This window comes from Pelophylax lessonae (genome assembly GCF_965119305.1).
Source record: "Pelophylax lessonae genome assembly, chromosome: 4".
NCBI classification, from domain to species: Eukaryota; Metazoa; Chordata; class Amphibia; order Anura; family Ranidae; genus Pelophylax; species Pelophylax lessonae.
Window position 1 is genome coordinate 43165974 of NC_138771.1, and position 19768 is coordinate 43185741.

General features: G+C 46.1%; 1 protein-coding gene across 5 annotated transcripts in view; it reads left to right on the forward strand.

The window, feature by feature from the left end:
- Positions 1–19768, forward strand: part of AKAP13 (A-kinase anchoring protein 13) — a 526300-nt gene that overhangs the window by 291995 nt on the left and 214537 nt on the right. For 3 of the 5 annotated variants that reach the window (XM_082254313.1, XM_082254314.1, XM_082254315.1), the window contains exon 7: positions 13671–16329. In XM_082254313.1, coding sequence (XP_082110439.1) covers positions 13671–16329 — 2659 coding nt within the window. The remainder of the gene's footprint in view (positions 1–13670; positions 16330–19768) is intronic. The other 2 variants (XM_082254316.1, XM_082254317.1) reach the window with 1 other exon arrangement.

Here is a 19768-nt window from a genome sequence, read left to right on the forward strand (position 1 = left end):
ACAGATTATACAAGGGCTACAGTTTATCTGTGACGCAGCCTTGGACACTACTCCCCTATTAGGGCATGCATCTATGTCAGCGGTCATCCTCAGACGTGTGCTGTGGTTAAAATGCTGGTCAGCTGACCTAGGTTCCAAAAAGACCTTGACAAATCTCCCCTTTCAGGGGAATCGTCTATTTGGGGCCAACCTAGATGAAATCATTAAGGATGCCACTGGGGGCAAGAGCACTTTTTTGCCACAGGCTGCTAAAGCTAAGGGACCTCGCAACAAACGGCGCCCGGCTGGAACAAGCGGGAAAGGCAAGACTCCTCCAGGAGGGTTCAAGAAGGGCTGGTCGGACAAACAGAGGACCAACCCAGCCAAACCCGAAGCAAAGGAGTACACAGCCTGAAGGTGCGCCCCCACCCGGTTTCAGGGTGGGGGGACGTTTTCACCGGTATTCAGGACATTTAATCGAGCATCAACCACTACTACCGGTGCGATTCTTCCCTTCCAACATTTAAGTATTACAGGAAGCGGTAGTTACCGTTCCCTGAATAGATCTTTTCCTTTACCTTTTCCTAAGATTAGTCCCTATACCTCACAGGAATCGGATCTGGTTGACCAGATAGGCCAAGTAGCCTCTAGTCGGGTGACTTCGGTCCCTGAGGTTCAACCAGAAAAGATCACCCTTCCTGATAACAATCAGGTATCTGATAAATGTGTGGGAACAGAAAACGACCAGACTTTCTCGGATGGTCGGGGCCAGATACCTCTAGGGACGCCTGGTTCAGATCCAATCAGCGCCAGTGGTCCTAGAAATTCTAGGCTGGCCTCGTCAAGCCGGCCTGGCCGACTTGGACATGCTAGTCGCAGACGTTCCGTGGGAACTTCGTCTCAGGGAGTGTCTGTGGTCTCAAGGACCAATTTACCATCGTGCTTTACAGTCGCTGGTTTTAATGGCCTGGCCATTGAGACCCAAGTACTGAAGGACAGAGGTTTGTCTACTTCAGTCATTCCTACCCTTATTAAAGCAAGGAAAGCGACTTCCAGCAAGGTCTATTATCACACATGGAAGACTTATATTGCATGGTGCGAATCTTTAGGATTTCCTCCACGTACCTATTCGGTGACTCGAATATTGGCTTTTTTGCAACAAGGGGTTGAGCAGAAGCTAGCCTTGAGCACCATCAAGGGTCAAGTTTCAGCATTAGCAATCTTCTTTCAGAAACCTTTAGCTACCAAGTCCTTGGTGCGGAATTTCATCCAGGGGGTGCGGCACCTGGCTCCACCAGTCCGCGCGCCCTTACCGCCCTGGGATCTTAATTTGGTTTTGTCGGTTCTACAGAAACCTCCCTTTGAAAACATCAGGGAGATTCCCTTGCTTACTTTATCCCAGAAGGTGGCCTTCTTGGTGGCTATCACTTCTGCTCGCAGGGTGTCAGAACTGGCTGCATTATCATGCCAGTCCCCATACCTAGTGATTCATAGGGATAAGGTAGTATTTCATCCTAAGCCATCTTTTCTTCCTAAGGTGGTTTCAGATTTTTATCTGAATGAAGATATTGTACTACCTTCCTTGTGTCCTCAGCCCAAGCATCATCGGGAACATGTGTTGCATTCCTTAGATGTGGTTCGGTCAATCAGAGTATACCTGAAAGCTACGGAATCATTCCGTAAGACGGATTCACTTTTTGTGATCACGGATGGCCCCAGAAAGGGTTTGCCTGCATCTGCCGCGACCATTGCCAAATGGATTAGACGGTGGTACAGGCTTATTCTATTAAGGGTCAGAGTCCTCCGTTCCCTGTTAGGGCGCACTCCACTCGAGCGCTCAGTACTTCCTGGGCCTTTCGCCATCAGGCGTCAGTGGTCCAGGTATGTAAGGCGGCCACCTGGTCGTCGGTACATACCTTTACAAAATTCTATAAAATTGATGTGACGGCATCGGCGGATGCCTCATTTGGCCGCAAGGTTTTGCAGGCCGCAATTTGAGGAGACCGGTGGTCTACCATGAGGGTTTTTTTCTGTTTGAAAAAAAAAAAAAAAAAAAATTTTCTCTTTTTTGTTGAGTCTCATCATTAAGGATGAGCATTGTAAACTTCTAGTTGGCACCGGTTGGGCCTTCTAGATTGGGATTTGATTTTCATTTTCCCACCCCTCATTTGTGATACTGCTCTGGGACGTCCCGAAGGTGCTGTATCACCGAGGACTACGTCTGTCAATGAGCGATAGAGAAAAATGGATTTTTGTAAAATCTTACCGTAAAATCCTTTTCTCTTAGCTCATTGACAGACGTAGTCCCCGCCCCTCTGTTTTTTGAGTTGGGTTGGGTTAAAATCTCTAAAGACTGCTTTTTGACATAACTGATTTGCTGAGGCAGAGAGAGAGAGGATATACCCTCTGGGACTGCCCCTAGGGTGTGGCCAGAGCTTTTTAATTTCCTGTCTAGTCCTGCTCCTGTGGAGGCAACATAACCCGAAGGTGCTGTATCACCGAGGACTACGTCTGTCAATGAGCTAAGAGAAAAGGATTTTACGGTAAGATTTTACAAAAATCCATTTTTTACACAATGCAGAAGGATACTGCATATACAGACTGATTTTACTGTTGTGGGTTTAGTAATAGTTTAAGGCAATATTTTATGTTTAATGTAGCCTCTAATCATTTGAGGTGTATGGATACAAGTCATGAATGAGTTTCAATGTGTGTAGTATTATACACTGCTCAATAAAAATTCAAGGGACATTTTTCTAATCAGAGTATAGCATCAAGTCAATTAAACGCCTGGGATATTGATCTGGTCAGTTAAGTAGCAGAGGGGGTTGCTAATCAGTTTTAGCTGCTTTGGTGTATGTTAAATTACATAGGGGCATTGGATGGGCAACAATGAGACAACCTCCAAAACATTAATGGTTTTACAGGTTTGAGGCCACTGACATTTTCTTTCCCTATTCATCTTTTTTTACTAGTTTTGCATTTGGTTAGGGTCAGTGTCACTACTGGAAGCATGAGGAGATACCTGGACCCTATAGAGGTTGCACAGGCAGTCCAACTCTTCCAGGATGGCACATCAATACGTGCCATTGCCAGAAGGTTTGCTGTGTCTCCCAGCACAGTCTCAAGAGTATGGAGGAGATTCCAGGAGACAGACAGTTACTCTAGGAGAGCTGGAGAGGGCCGTAGAAGGTCCTTAACCCATCAGCAGGACCGGTATCTGCTCCTTTGTGCAAGGAGGAGCAGGATGGACCTCCAGCAGGCCACTGGTGTGAATGTCTCTGACCGACTAATTGAGGGTGGCCTGAGGGTCTGACGTTCTCTAGTGGGCCCTGTGATCCCTGCCTGGCACCGTAGAGTTAAAAAAAGGTATTTTCCATTGAATACCAGAATTGGCAGGTCCGCCACTGTCACCCTCTGCTTTTTACAGATTCCGAGAACAGGTTCACCCTGAGCACTCGTGACCGATGTGAAAGGGTCTGGGGAGGATGTGGGGAATGTTATGTTGACTGTAACATTGTTCAACATGACCGGTTCGGTGGTGGGTCAGTGATGGTCTGGGGAGGCATATCCATGGAGGGACGCACAGACCTCTACAGGCTAGACAATGGCACCCTGACTGCCATTAGTTATTGGGATGAAATCCTTGGACCCATTGTCAGACCCCTACACTGGTGCAGTTGGTCCTGGGTTCCTCCTGGTGCACAACAATGGCCGGCCTCATGTGGTGAGAGTATGCAGCCAGTTCCTGGAAGATGAAGGAATTGATGCCATTCAATGGCCCCTACGCTCACCTTACCTAAATCTAATAAAATACCTCTGGGACATTATGTTTCAGTCCATCTGATGCCGGTGTAACGTTAAAAAACCCTACCCCATGAAAATTCCCTACCCTCGTCACTTCCTGTGCACGTACGTCATTGAACAGCTGAGCAGCTTCCCACTGCGCATGCTCACAGCTGCGGAGGGTAGGGAATTTTCATGGGGTAGTATTTTTTTAAAGTTACGCCACGTCATATATCAGCTGTTGCCGCGCATCCCACTGCGCATGCCCAGCCACTACATTAAATCATCTCCACTCCAACCCTGATATTTCCCTGCGGGCGCGCGTCATTCATCAGCAGGTGCGGCGTCCCACATGATCTCGGCTCCGTGATTTATATTTTCATAGACCCGCCGCCGCTTTTACATTTTGGAGCCGAGATCAGGGAAGTCTGATGGGTTGGGACGGAGATGATTTAATGTACGCGCGGCAACAGCTGATGCGGTATAAGGTTAAAAAACACTACCCCGTGAAAATTCCCTACCCTCCGCAGCTGTGAGCATGCGCAGTGGGAAGCGGCTCAGCTGTTTAATGACGTACGTGCACAGGAAGTGACGAGGGTAGGGAATTTTCACGGAACACCGGTAGATTACACCTCAGTCTGTCAGGAGCTCAGGGATGCCCTGGTCTAGATCTGGGAGGAAATACCCCAGGACACCATCCGTCGTCCCATTAGGAGCAGCCCCGACCTTGTCAGGTATGCATACAAGCTTGTGGGGGCCATACAAACTACCATTTTGAGTTGCTGCAATGAAATTGCAGCAAAATGGACTAGCCTGCTACATCATTTTTTTCACTTTGATTTTCGGGGTGTCTTTGAATTCAGCCCTCTGTAGGTTGATCATTTTTCATTTCCATCAAACAATGTGCAATCCTTTTGTTCCTAACACATTACGCAGTCCATATCAGTATAGATATCCTGCATGAAATTTTTCCCCATCGATATCCGATGTGTTTTCAAAGTGTTCCTTTAATTTTTTTGAGCAGTGTGTATATCCATTGCAGGGGGTAGAGGCTGTTCACTGTACACTGAGCTTAGTGAATAAGGTTAAGCTTCATCAATCAACCATGTCCTAGCAGAAACCTTGTGTTTTCATTGCCCTCACACATGATCATGTATTCTGAGTGAACAGATTTCCCTTATGAACAAACGTTAACTTTGCAAATGGAGCACATTTTTTACAAGATAGTCTCTATTCCTTCGGCTTAATCAATCTGATGCAAATTTTTTGTTTGCAACACTTCTATTTCTGTTGGGCCGTGCCCTTTTACCACCAAGAGATGTTCAGTAGTTCTTAGTCGTAATGCGGAACTTGTGGTCAGGAAGTAGAGTATTGCTTTATCTTGAAAACAAACACCGTTTTTTGTTACTTTTCTTCTGCTGTAGTTAAATTGAGGATTTTTTTCCCCTCCATGAATCTAATAACTGACCAAGCATGCGAAGTAAACCAATAAAACACCTAAAACATGAATTCTATATACTGATTTATTGCTATATTCAATGGTGTTCTTCCTTGCTTTGTTTCTGACTTGGATTATTGTACTTTTTGTTGTTTAACACTCACACTATACCATTGCTTTTAGGCCTGTTTCACACGGGCTTCAGCTTGTAGAAGAGTAGTGTGAACAGCAAGCTTTGACACAGCATTTTCAGAGCTTTCAGTAAGCATTATTGAAGCTTTTAAAGATCCATTCAGCTCCAGTTTATAAATGTTGAACACAGATCTTAATGCGGATTCCCACTTCAAGCATTTTTTGAAGCTTTTAAAAAGCCTGCTGAAGCCTGCTAACAGCTTATTTAAAGTGACAAACACTCCTTTTTTTCATCTGTGTTCAATATTTACAAACAGGAGCAAAGTTTTTTTAAAAAGTGTCCATTCACACTACCACGACTTGTCAGGTGACTTATCAGCCTGACAAGTCGCGGTCCGTCGCGTTCCATGCAGTACTAATAGGAGCGACACAAGTCGCTCCGACTTAGAAAAAGGGTCCTGAACTTCTTCGGGGCGACCTCGGAGCGACTTGCGTAGACATCCATTATATGAAATCTATGCAAGTCGCGCCGAAGACGCGGTGCACGCAACTTCACAGGTCTCCCCCGAAGTCGGAGCGACCTAGTGTGAGCCGGCACTAAGACCACTTTTACACAGGCTGAATAATAGCAGTGTGAACAACAAGCTTTTAAAGTATCATTCAGCTCCTGTTTGGCCAATTTGAACACAGGTCCTAATGGGAGTGTCGATTGCCACATTAAACAAGCTGCTAGCAGGCTTCATCACTTCTTGAAATCTATTGAAAGCCTGCTAGCAGCTTGCTTAACCGCTTGCCAACCACCCCATAGCAGTTTTACTGCTACAGGGGTGGTAAGTGTGCGCCGGTTCATGTGTATTTATGTAATTCCAGACTTCTGCCTGCAGGGGGCATGCACGCGCTGCCGGTGGGCAGCTTCTGCTGTAATAATTCACAGCAGAATCCAATCTGTGGGTGTCGGGCACTCGATGTCCTCCAGCACCTGCCGATTGTCAATGCACAACACCGAATGGGGATCTGCCTATGTACACAAGGCGGATAAGAGTTCTGACAGGGGAAGGAATGGATTCTTTGTTCCTGAAAAGCAGGTACTAGAATCCATAACTTCCTCTTGTAAAAGCAGTACACATTCAACACACAAACACAGGCTAGGCAAACAGTTGGGCCTCTTTCACACTATCCGTCCGACGGACGGATTCCGTTTTTCTCAGGGGGGGGGGGGAATCAAGCCGCCAATTCCCCGCTGAGCAGGAGGATGACGGCTGTGTCTCCGCGCTGTGTGCGGAGACACAGCTGTCAGTTCTCCATGCATCTCTATGGGGGAAATCGGATGGGAACAGACCGTCGGGGTTTCCATCCGTCCAGATTTGACGGATCGGATGTCAGCGGACATGTCTCCGCTGACATCCGATCCCCCATAGAGATGCATGGGGGGACCGTTCAGATCCGCCAAAAAAACGGACATGGGGGATCTGAACGGTCCGCCTGTGTGAAAGGGGACTTAAAGCGGAGTTCCGGACACAAAATCAACCTTTTTTTTTTTTTTTGTGCCCATCCGCTTGGTCTCCTTCACCTGAAAAGGAATTGGATAGTTAGGCATTTTTTTTTTTTCACTCACCTTGTAATTGTAGATTGGAAATACTCACCTATTCTCTACTTCCTCCCTCTGTGCCGCGGCTCCGCCGTCACTTCCTGTCCTGCGATGATTCCTGGGAGCTGAACGTCATCGCTCCCAGGAATCAATGCGACGGCACCGGCCCCGCTCGTCACTTCCGGGGCGACGCCGCATTGGAAGTGAAGAGAGGGGCCGGTTCAGGCGCATTCTGGGAGAAGAAGACGCGGAAGAGGACGCAGAAGAGGATCGCGCTGGCTTCAGCTGCCCACAACAGAGATGGCAACGCTGGAGAAGAAATTTTAAAAGTGAGTATTTCTTCTTGTAGGTAAGTGCGACCCGGGACAGATCAGAGGCTAGCCATTGTGGAATGTACTAGCCCTGACTGTCCCGGGGGTATGTTCACTGAAAAAAAGTTTTCGTGCCCGGAACTCCGCTTTAAAGTAATTGTAAAGTCTTGTTTAAAATACAAACAAACTTTATACTTACCTCCTCTGTTCAGGTCCTCCTCTTCTTGGGTCTCTCTTCTCTGCTTCTGTCCCCTCCCTCCTTTAGAGTGCCCCAACAGCAAGCAGCTTGCTATGGGGGTACCCGAGCCGAGTCGCAGCTCCCTGTTGTCTATTCAGACACTGAGCCGCGACCCAGCCCCGCCCCCTTTTTCTCCTGATTGGCTGACTGACTTTGACAGCAGCAGGAGCCGCTAATCATGCCGCTGTGCTGTCTCAGCCAATGAGGAGGGGAGTCCCAGGCAGCTGAAAAACTCCTGCAACATCGCTGGATAGAGATGGGCTCAGGTAAGTATTAGGGGGGCTGCTGCACATAGGCATACATAGGCATAGAGAGCATTCAGATAAAAAAAAATCTTCTGCCTTTGCAATCCCTTTAACACATTAATTACCCTAGGTTTTAACCTCTTCCCTGTCAGTGTCATTAGCCACCTCCTTCCCAAGCCCTTTTCTGACACTTTGCTCCTACGTGGAAAAATCTTTTTTTTTTTTTTTTTTTAAGCAAAGACTCTTTAGAATAAAATGGTGGGTGTTGCAATTTTTTACGTCACATGGTATTTGCGCAGTGGTTTTTCAAACGCAATTTTTTTTTTGGAAAAATTAACTTTTTCATTAATTAAAAAAAAAAAAAGTTTGCCCATTTTTTTGTATAATGTGAAAGAGGATGTTACCCCGAGGAAATGTATATCTAACATGTCATGCTTTAAAATTGCGTCTGCCTGTGGAATGGCGGCAAACTATGGTGCTTAAAATTCTCCATGGGCAACGCTTTAAACGCCTTTTCAGGTTACCATTTTATAGAGTTGCACAGGAGGTCTGGTGCTAGAATTATTGCTCTCGCTCTGACGTTCGTGACCATACCTCACATGTGGTGCGGTCATCGTTTACATATGTGTGCGGGAGTAACGTATGTTTTCACATTTGCCCGTAAGCACGGTGGTTTTTTTTCTTACTTTGTACTAACTTTATCGCTATCACAAGGGATGAACAACATCCCTTGTGACAGCATGGGTCGTGACAGGTCTTCTTTATGGAGAGATTTGGGGTCTATTAGACCCCACATCCCTTGTGACAGCATGGGTCGTGACAGGTCTTCTTAATGGATAGATTTGGGGTCTATTAGACCCCAAATCTCTCCTGGCCCCTATGCAGCCGATCAGACCGAGATCAGTCCCATCGGCTGCTTTCCTGGGCGCTGGTGGCCAGGTAAACAAAGGGGCAGAACCGGAAGTTACAAATTACTTGTTGCTCTCGTTTTCCAGAGTTGGAGAGAGACGGAAATTATGTCCATTCCTCTCTCTCTGTACAGGGCAGCCATTGCCACTGGCACCATCACTTCTAGGCTCTACAATGGGACCGGAGAGGGGGTTGGGACCCCTTTCCGCCACCCGCAGAAGTAATCGAGTGGCTAATTAGCCACTTGGATCACTTCTGCCTTATACAGAATCTCCAGCGGCAAAGAATGATACTGGGATGATGCCTGTAGGTGCACCCACCATCCCGATAAACCCACTAAAACTCAAGGATGTACGGGTATGTCCGTTTGGGGGAAGTGGTTAATACAGTGATTGTGTATATTTTTAACACTGATCACTGTATTAGTGTCACTGGTTCCTGGAAAGGTGCCAAAGTGTCAGTCAGTGTCAGAATTTCTGCCACAATATCGCAGTCCTACTAGAAGTCGCTGATCGCTGCTATTACTAGTTTAAAAAATAAATAAATACAAATTCTATGTATATATCCTATAGTTTGTAGACGCTAGAATGTTCGCATAAACCAATCGGTATACGCTTATTGTTTGTTTTTTTTTTTTTTTTTACCAAAAATCTATAGCAAATGACATAATGGCCTAAGTTCATGAAGACATTTTATTTTTTATTTTTTTTTATTGGATCTGTTTAACCACTTAAGCCCCGGAAGATTTTACCCCCTTCCTGACCAGGGGGTTTTTTGCGATTTTTTTTTTACTGCGTGACTTTAACGGACAATTGCGCGGTCGTGCGATGCTGTACCTAAACTAATTTCACGTCCTTTTTTTCCCACAAACAGAGCTTTCTTTTGGTGGTATTTGATCACCTGTGCGATTTTTTGATCATGCGCTATAAACAAAAAAAGAGCATAAATTTTTGCAAAAATAACAATATTTTTCACTTTTTTTTATATGAAATTCCCCCCCCCCCCCCCCCCAAAAAAAATGTAAAAATCAAAATTTTTTAACATTTTCGGCCAATTTGTTTTATGCTACATATGCTTGGTAAACAAAAATCGCAAAAAGCGTATTTTGATTGGTTTGCGCAAAAGTTACAAAGGGAAAGATTTTTGTCATTTTTGGTGTTTTTTTTTTTTAACGAGTAATGGCGGCGATCTGCGATTTTTTTTTTTTTTTTTTTGCGGTACTGCGACATTGCGGCGGACAGATCGGACCCTTGACTGACATTTTTGACACTTTTGGGGGTACCAGTGACATTACTGCAGTAATCAGTCCTATACATATGCACTGTTACTGTAAAAATGACACTGGCAGGGAAGGGGTTAACTGTATTGGAGAGGGAGGGGTTAAGTGTGTCCTAGGGGCGTGATTCTAACTGTGATGGGACATGGCTACTAGTGTAAAAACAGAGATCAACGGTTCTACATAGTAGAACCGTCTGATCTCCATTTTTACACAGGGGAGAATGACAGGCGGCTTGTTTACATATATGTTACTGTAGCACCCTCCTAGGTAGGTGCTAGGTAAAACTTATCTGTGACCCTGTTCTGCTTATCAGAGGAGGGTCTGATCTGTTAGTTTAGCCTGTCACGTGTTTCCAAGTGTGATTCACTGGGTCTGAGGGAGTGTCCCTTCTGTGGCCAATGAGGGAGCTCATTGGACAGTGGAGGAAACCTAGCCAGTGGCATACTCTGTTTTATGTCAGTTCCAGTGGGAGGGCATTCTGCAATGCATCCTGGGATTGCACATAAATAGGAGGGGAGCATGTGACAGAGTGTCTTTGGGCGGGAAAGCAAGGTCCCAGGCGGAGGATGACGGCTGTCTCTCCTTCTGTTGCTAAGGAAGGTGGTCCAGGCAGTCGGCCTAGGGACCAGGGGACGAGCTGTCATGTAGAGGATCCAGTGTGTGCTGACCAAGTGGAGCTGTGGGGCAGGATTCTTCTGGAAAGCCAGTGTTGTGAGTACTCAAAATCTGCCCAGGGGTCTGCCTAAGAGCCAGGACTACTCCAAAGAGGTCAAGGGGATCAGAGAGCCAGCTAACCTGGGATGTTACAGTAAAGGGGGTGCCAAGTTGTGAAGCCCTGAAGAATAGGGAATAAAGAGGGCGCCAGAAAGGGCCCTTAAGTGTCTCAGCAGTACAGTCTACACTACAAGTCAGCTACCTCAGAAAGAAGTACCTTCGGGAGCTTAAAGGACTTTTCACAGTCAAAAGTGAAGCTAAAGTAAGCGGCATAGCCGTGATAAGCGTCAGTCAGTTAACCAGCATCAGAGTTAACCAGCGTCAATCAGTAGTTCTGTATAGTCCCTGCCTATTTTGTGCATAGTTAAGTTGTTGGAAGTTCAGTTGTTGGAGTATCCCACTCATCCCGTCTCCTATCCAAGTTCTCAATAAACCCTAAAAACCAAAGAAACTGGACTGGTTCTTGTCTGAGGTAATCACACTTGGAAACATGCTTAAATGTCCTACTGTTGCTAATGGTAACCCAGGGGAACTCACACTCACTGGCTCCCATGGGAGTAGTACTACACTACGATTAGACGCTGTACCAAGCGGTACTCACATTAGGGCCATATGTGTTCAGGGATGTACACATCTTCTGTGCCTCCCGGTTGCATGAAAACGCCATGATTGGATGCACACAGGCTAAACGCCCAGTGTGCATGTTACCTTATGGTGCATCGCCTGAAATGGTGGCAATCACATCTTTGCTATTGTTTTGTGTTCGGCACCTTGGGCCTCTTGCACATGATACTCCCCTGTGTTGATCATTCGGTTTGTGATTTTTGTCTGCTCTTAGGCTTTAACTTTCTTGCTTATTTTGTTAAAGTAGAACTAAAGCTTAATTTTCCATTTTGGAGAGAGTAAGGCTGGGTTCACATTCGGGCGGCTTCAAAGTCACCCGACTCTGAAGCAGCCCCGTGCAGCACGATCTCAGCGTGGCTTGCCAACGACTTCTCTAACAGAAGTCAATGCAAGTCGCCCCCAAAGTAGTGCAGGAACCTTTTTCTAAGTCGGAGCGAATTAAGTTGCTCCTATTACAGCAGTTCCATTGCACTGAATGTAGCGCGACTTGTCAGGTGGCTAAGTCGCCTGACAAGTTGCCCCAGTGTGAACCGGGACTAAGGGAGGGTTATAACCACTGTCAGTTTTTGTTTTGCCATCTGTGCCCTATTGGGGAGTTTTCCCTTCACTTCCTGTTTCCTAAAGCCAAAACCGGGAATGAGAGGAAATCCCTCCAAAGTGAGGAAACCTTTGACTGTCACCAGAGATAGTGTTCCTATTGGAATATTTTCCCTCTATTACTTTTCTGGTGACGATGCAAAATGTGGGATCTGCTTTTATTTTTCATTCTTAGTGATATTGGTAAACCGAACAAAGAGGGTGAATGGGGGCACAGACAGCAATAAACACCTGACAGGTGTTGTAATCCCTGAAAGACAAAAAAAATAACTTTAATTTTTAGTTATATTTTACCTTTGGCTATTTTTATTCTTTTAACAGTGGTAGCCCAGAAAATTTAGTGTGTGTGTATATATGTGTGTGTGTGTATATATATATATATATATATAATATACACAGTGGTGTATTTGGGTTTTGTGCTGCCCTAGGCAAGACTAAAATTGGGCACCCCCCATGTAAATTTGCCCCACTCCTTTTTTAACGGATTTGACTCCCTCCAAAATTGAAGGACTACAAGTCCCAGCATGAACCCCTAAGATCTCACGAAGGGGGGGGGGGGGTGGGTGAGGGAGTGAGAGAGGGGGGTGGGGGAGGTAGGGAGGGAGAGAGAGAGGGGTGGTGAGAGAGAGAGGGGTGGTGAGAGAGAGAGGGGGGGTGAGAGGGAGAGGGGGTGAGAGGGAGAGGGGGGATGAGAGAGAGAGATAGAGGGGGGAGGAGAGAGAGAGATAGAGGGGGGATGAGAGAGAGAGAGAGAGGGGGGAATGAGAGAGAGAGGGGGGAATGAGAGAGAGAGGGGGGATGAGAGGGAGAGCGAGAGAGAGAGGGGGGATGGGAGAGAGAGAGAGAGGGGGATGATAGATAAAGAGAGGGGGTGAGAGATGGAGAGAGAGAGAGGAGGGGTGAGAGAGGGGGGGAGAGATAGAGAAAGATAGAGAGAGTGAGAGAGGTGGCTCTAGCAACCAGTGGCCAATAGAGTCTCAGGTGAAGGGGGGTGGATTTTTTGCTGCCCCCCTGCAAAGTGCCGCCCTAGGCCTGGGCCTTGTTGGCCTAGGCCAAAATACAGCACTGTATGTATGTGTATATATATATATATATATATATATATATATATATATATATATATATATATATATATATATATATGCATTCATAGCCAAAAATATTGGCACCCCTGCATTTCTGTCAGATAATGCACCACTTTGCCCAGGTACTTGCTGCAATTACAAATGTTTAGGCATTCTCATGTTTATTTCTTTTGTTTGTATTGGTATGACACAAAAAAGTGGAGTAACAAAAAGCCAAATCTGACACATTCCACGCAACATTTGTAATTGCAACACTTTTCTGGGTGAAGTGGTTCATTATCTCACAGAAATGCAGGGCTGCTTTTGGCCATGCCTGTATGTATGTGTGTGTATGTGTGTGTGTATATATATATATATATATATATATATATATATATATATATATATATATATATATATATATCTATATGTATGTTTGTGTGTATAACATATAGATATATATATATATCATCTCTTAATCTGTAAGGCTTCATTCACACTTGTGCAACTTTGATGTGACTTTTAAACCCTCTGGCACTCAAGTCACATTAAACTAGTGCAGGAACCTTTTCAAGGTTGCACACATTTGAACGGCTTCCATTGAAATCACCGGGCTGTGACTTATGCAACTTTGTGTCCAAAGCAGCATGAAAAGTTGCACAAGTGTTAATGGAGCCTAATTGTGTAGCAGTTCTCTTGTTTGTTACTATTTATTACTTGTGTATGTTGTGTTCCTTTACTCATATCATTTTCCATTGTTTATCAGGGCATATGTGCGAAGACGGAGCAGGAGCCCGGGTCCGAAGATACGGCTGATTTATGTCACCAGGATGTAGAGAAAAATGTTACAGATAAGACTTTGGATTTGCACAGTGACTCTGATGGCACAGAAAATAAATCGTCTGCGCTGTGCAGCGAGGAGAGCTGCTCGAGTGACAAGGTGGAAGAGCTTGGTGTTAATATTATTGACAGCGAGGTGGAAACTGTGGGTGGAGACGGTGCAATGTTTTCCTTTGCTGGTACAAGTAAAGAACCCAAAGAGGAAGAGGAGGGAACAAAGTCAGAGGATGATGCGTCGGTTACACACCAGAACATACAAAGGTTTCCCACTGAAGTACAGGCACCCGAATCCCTTCTGTCCAGTGGAAATCCAAATGAGGAAATTGGAATGACCTCAACTGGAATTGTTGTGGACCACGAGGGCCTGTGCGGGAGAGATAATTTGGATGAGGAAATGATAACCACTACAGAGAGAGCAACTCCAGACGTTGCTATAACGGAAGCTTCAGACAAAGCCACTGTATTGAATCTAGCTGCTGGTGTGGACATGGGCCAGGCCATGCCAGGGTACTGTACTAGCGCAGCAAGTTCCAAGGACACAGTGGGGAATACCGAGAACAGTGAACAGGAAACGGGTGCAGTCACACTACTGCCTGTGAATGAGAATCAGGCTATTGATAGTTTTAATGACAGTTCCGGCCAGGGTGAAATAAATCTTTGTCTACTAAATGAAACAGAGCAATGTGACATTGCAGAGTCCGGACAGCCACAGGAATGCACTGCAATAGAAGCGTTGGACTGCATTGAGATATGTGACATGAAAGGCCCTGGTACAAGTGTGTCCGCTTCACAAAGTGAATGTTTGGAGCAGACTGTGAATGATCTCAAACTGACTGCTAAGGAAGGAAATGCTCTCACAGTTGTCGATGTAACAGATTGCAAACCTAAAAGTGCTGGTGGGGGTGATGCTGAATCCGTGCTTGAAGAAGAAATTGCGGTCACCACTTGCAAACCTGAAGGGGCTGGTAGTGGTGATGCTGGATCTATGCTTGAAGATGAAGCTGTGGTCACTACTTGCAAACCCAAAAGTGGTGGTGATGCTGAATCTGTGCTTGAAGAAGAAATTGCTGTCACCACTTGCAAACCTGAAGGGCCTGGTGGTGGTGATGCTGGATCTATGCTTGAAGATGAAGCTGCGGTCACCACTTGCAAACCTAAAAGTGCTGGTGGTGGTGATACTGGATCTATGCTTGAAGATGAAGCTTTGGTCACCACTTGCAAACCTGAAGGGCCTGGTAGTGGTGATGCTGGATCTATGCTTGAAGATGAAGCTTTGGTCACCACTTGCAAACCTGAAGGGCCTGGTAGTGGTGATGCTGGATCTATGCTTGAAGATGAAGCTGCGGTCACCACTTGCAAACCTAAAAGTGCTGCTGGTGGTGGTGATGCTGGATCTATGCTTGAAGATGAAGCTGCGGTCACCACTTGCGAACCTGAAGGGGCTGGTGGTGGTGATGCTGGATCTATGCTTGAAGATGAAGTTGCCATCACCACGGCACCTTTAGCACAAATTTTTGAAGACCTTAGTGTAGGTACCGAAGAAGCCATGCCTGGCCCTTGTACTAGCCCACCAGTAGAAACGATGGACACAGCAAATTCTCCAGGGACCAGTGAACTGGATACTGTAGAAGCATCAACCCCGACTGTTAATGAAAATTCAACTAATTTTAAATCTGTAAACGCAAACAAGGTAGAGCCAAGTCCCCCTCTAATAGCAGAAACTGGACAGTGTGACCTTGTAGAATCTGGACAGTCACTGGAAAGCACGGCAATAGACAAGTTGGACCGTGCAGAGGCATGTGACTCCGAACAGACGGAAACAGAGGTTTCAAATTCACAAAGCGAAAGTACAGACCAGTCTACTGATAGCACAAGAGGGATTGCTGAAGGCGAAAATTCTACCACTGAATCAGACGTACCTGTCTGCTCTTTTCATGACTGTGCAAGTGAAGAAAAGGATGCTGTTATTCCTCCAGCACCTTCCCCACAGGACTTGTTGGATACGGAAACGCCAAGCCTTGTTGATTGTGTAGAGGAGGAGCCAGAGGAGGTTGTCAAGCAGGCTCCTGTAGAGTGTAATAGAGTTGAAGATAGCTCAGAGGTGTTAAAAGTCTCCAGAGCTTCACTTCATCCTATAGCCGAGGAGTCGTCCTTACTCAGTGGTGACTCAAGCTCAGATAATGCTCCTGCAAACAGTGAGAGCGAGGCCTCCTCTGTCCCCAGTGATTCAGAAAAGCCTGCACATCCAGAGGAGGAAAGTACTGGGCAAGGAATGAATCGGCCCTCCGGTATATTGGATTGTCCTATAGAGCACATTGCAGCTGCAATTGTGAATGCAGTGGTGGATTCTACAGCAAAATTATGTATGAAGGAGATGGTGAATGCAGGTTCTGGAATGCCGGAAAACGATTGCACACGGTGTTCAAGTGTTCAGCAATCTGACTCGCTTCAGGCTAAAGAGGATTATGAGCAGGACACAGGTGAAAGTATCACTGTGTTTAAAGAAGATGACTCTGGACTGGATCTATCTGTAAACATGGAAGAAACGCAGTGTCCGAGCATATCTGATACAGAGATCGTTTTAGGTAATGATCGTCATTGATTTCCATATAACAATAGATAAATGTATTATAAAACTGTAAGAAAAATATCTGCTATTCATTCTAGCAGTTAAGCTTATACAGTTACGAAAAGGTTTGGTTACTATTGGTAACGCAGAAACTTTTTATTAATTTATTTTTTTTTAAATAAGTCAATCACATTATGTGTTGCTCATAAACCAAGTGAACATTTCTTAGTGCCGGTTCACACTAATGTGATGCCAGACATCGCATGTGATTCGCACCGCATTGCTGTGCAGATCACATGCGATGTCTGTGCGATGCGATTTCAGCCATACAAAATGTATGGCTGAAATTGCATCACATTTACACAAAAATGGTGCAGGACCCTTTTTTTCTTTCGCCCTGGAATCGGATAGCATGGGTGTTTACACCATTTCACAGTTCGCACTGCGATCCAATCTGAGGGTGTCATTAACTTTACATTGACACCCTCAGCACTTTGCAGATTTCAGTGTGAACCACTGTGCAATTCTTGTGCAATGCGGGAACCAGCACTGATTTGCAGGGTTTCCTGCATCGCACCAGTGTGAACCGGGGCTGAACCCCTTGTTTACATTGACTGCGGCTTTGAAATCGTGCAACTTTATCTGAATTTGCACGATTTCAAAGCCACGTGCCTTGGAAGACATCTGTGCGGCTTCATGCAGAGATGTCTATCCAAGTCGCACCCGAAATCGCCAAATATAGTGCAGGAACTACTTTTTTTTTTTTAAATCTTTGCAACACCGCAAAGTCGGTGTCTCGCCTATTTGAACAGTGCGATTGCCGGCAATAGGGTGCAACTTATCTTGCGATTTGACCTGAAAATTGCACGACAAGTGAACAAGGGCTTAAGGCTCTAGATCTAGATAGGTAGATTGCTTTTTTTTTTTGTGTTCTGACTGTTTAAAAGGTCACCAGTCAATGTATGTGTAGCTAAGCTATAGCATGGTTTCACTTTGTTGCAATGACTTTAAAGTATCTTTTCTCCTGTTCATTCTATATACTGATATTGTTACTCTAGACTAGCCATTCTCAACCAGGGTTCCTCTAGAGCAGGGGTCTCCAGACTTTCTAAACAAAGGGCCAGTGTACTGTCCTTCAAACTTTAGGGGGGGCCGGACTGTGGTCAGTGGGAGTAAAAAAATTACATAGCGCCGTTTGTCAGTAGGAGGATAAATTATGTCTAATAATGGGCATCTGTGATAGGAATAATGCCTGATTGTTGGTGTTAGTAAGAGGAATAGTGCCCCATCGTCCGTATCAGTGGGAGGACTAGGGCCCCCGTCATTGGCCTCAGTGGGAGGACTAGGGCCCCCGTCATCGGCCTCAGTGGGAGGACTAGGGCCAACTTCATCGGCCTCAGTGGGAGGACTAGGGCCCACGTCATCGGCCTCAGTGGGAGGACTAGGGCCCACGTCATCGGCCTCAGCGGGAGGACTAGGGCCGCGCCATCGGCGTCAGCGGGAGGACTAGGGCCGCGCCGTCGGCGTCAGCGGGAGGACTAGGGCCACGTCGTTGGCGTCAGTGGGAGGACTAGGGCCCCGTCGTTGGCGTCAGTGGGAGGACTAGGGCCCCGTCGTTGGCGTCAGTGGGAGGACTAGGGCCCCGTCGTTGGCGTCAGTGGGAGGACTAGGGCCCCGTCGTCGGCGTCAGTGGGAGGACTAGGGCCCCGTCATTGGCGTCAGTGGGAGGACTAGGGCCCCGTCGTCTGTGTCAGTGGGAGGACTAGGGCCCCGTCGTCAGCGTCAGTGGGAGGACTAGGGCCCCATCATCGGCGTCAGTGGGAGGACTAGGGCCCCGTCATTGGCGTCAGTGGGAGGACTAGGGCCCCATCGTTGGCGTCAGTGGGAGGAATAGCGCCCCATCATAGGTCTCCATAAAAGGAATAGCGCCCCCATCATCTGTATCAGTTGGAGGAATGGCGTTTCATATTTGGTATCCGGAAGGGCTGTACCTGGTCCACGAGCCACAGTTTGGAGACCACTGCTCTATAGCAATGGTTCTTAACCTTTTTTGATTGATGAATGCCTTTTAAGAATCTAATGAAAACGTTGGACCTCCTGCCCAGAAATATTCACGATAAACACAACTTTTGCATGCAGTAAATATATGTACTTTATTTTATTGAAATTTGATTGCTGTATACAAATATCACATACACAAAGCTGCAATAAAGTAAACAAGCTTTAGCAAAGAACAGCCACTCATTACCAAAAATGAAATACTGTACAATGATATAGCCCAAATTAAACAAAACCATTTTAACTGTGCTCAACTCTACTACTGGTTCTGCTACTACTATTACTACTACTACTGAAAATGAGAGTTAGCACTTGCTATTATAGAGTGGCACTAGATGGCTTTGTGCAGAGAACGATGATACAAATTTATATGGTAAATATGGGCCAACAATAAGTCAAATAAGAGACTCTTAGCCGTCTGCACTACAAGCAGTGGCAGGGTACGTTTTCTTTAGTTTCAATTGGAAACCATTGATTTGGACATGGGGGAATCGCTGTATAGTGAATATAGATGTTTTTTTATCTGACCCTGACACCTTCTGAAAGCCATCCATGGGCCACTTAGGGGTCCATAGACCCCAGGTTAAGAACCTCTGCTCTAGTGGTTGTTAGGGTTTCTTTGGAATGAGGCTAATTTGCCTTCCATCTAATAGTGCCTGCATGGTTCTTGGGTCCATTTGCCAATTGGCAAAGCCAGCAGCATGCCATCAGTCATCTTTTTAGCTGTCTGTAAGGTGACATTCTGACCACCACTATAGTTGGGGATGTACTTCCCATGACCACCATTTATCAGGGGCATGTTCTTCCCATGACCACCATTTATCAGGGGCATGTTCTTCCCATGACCACCATTTATCAGGGGCATGTTCTTCCCATGACCACCATTTATCAGGGGCATGTTCTTCCCATGACCACCATTTATCAGGGGCATGTTCTTCCCATGACCACCATTTATCAGGGGCATGTTCTTCCCATGACCACCATTTATCAGGGGCATGTTCTTCCCATGACCACCATTTATCAGGGGCATGTTCTTCCCATGACCACCATTTATCAGGGGCATGTTCTTCCCATGACCACCATTTATCAGGGGCATGTTCTTCCCATGACCACCATTTATCAGGGGCATGTTCTTCCCATGACCACCATTTATCAGGGGCATGTTCTTCCCATGACCACCATTTATCAGGGGCATGTTCTTCCCATGACCACCATTTATCAGGGGCATGTTCTTCCCATGACCACCATTTATCAGGGGCATGTTCTTCCCATGACCACCATTATCAGGGGCATGTTCTTCCCGTGACCACCATTATCAGGGGCATGTTCTTCCCATGACCACCATTATAAGGGGCATGTTCTTCCCATGACCATCATTATCAGGGGCATTCTTCTCA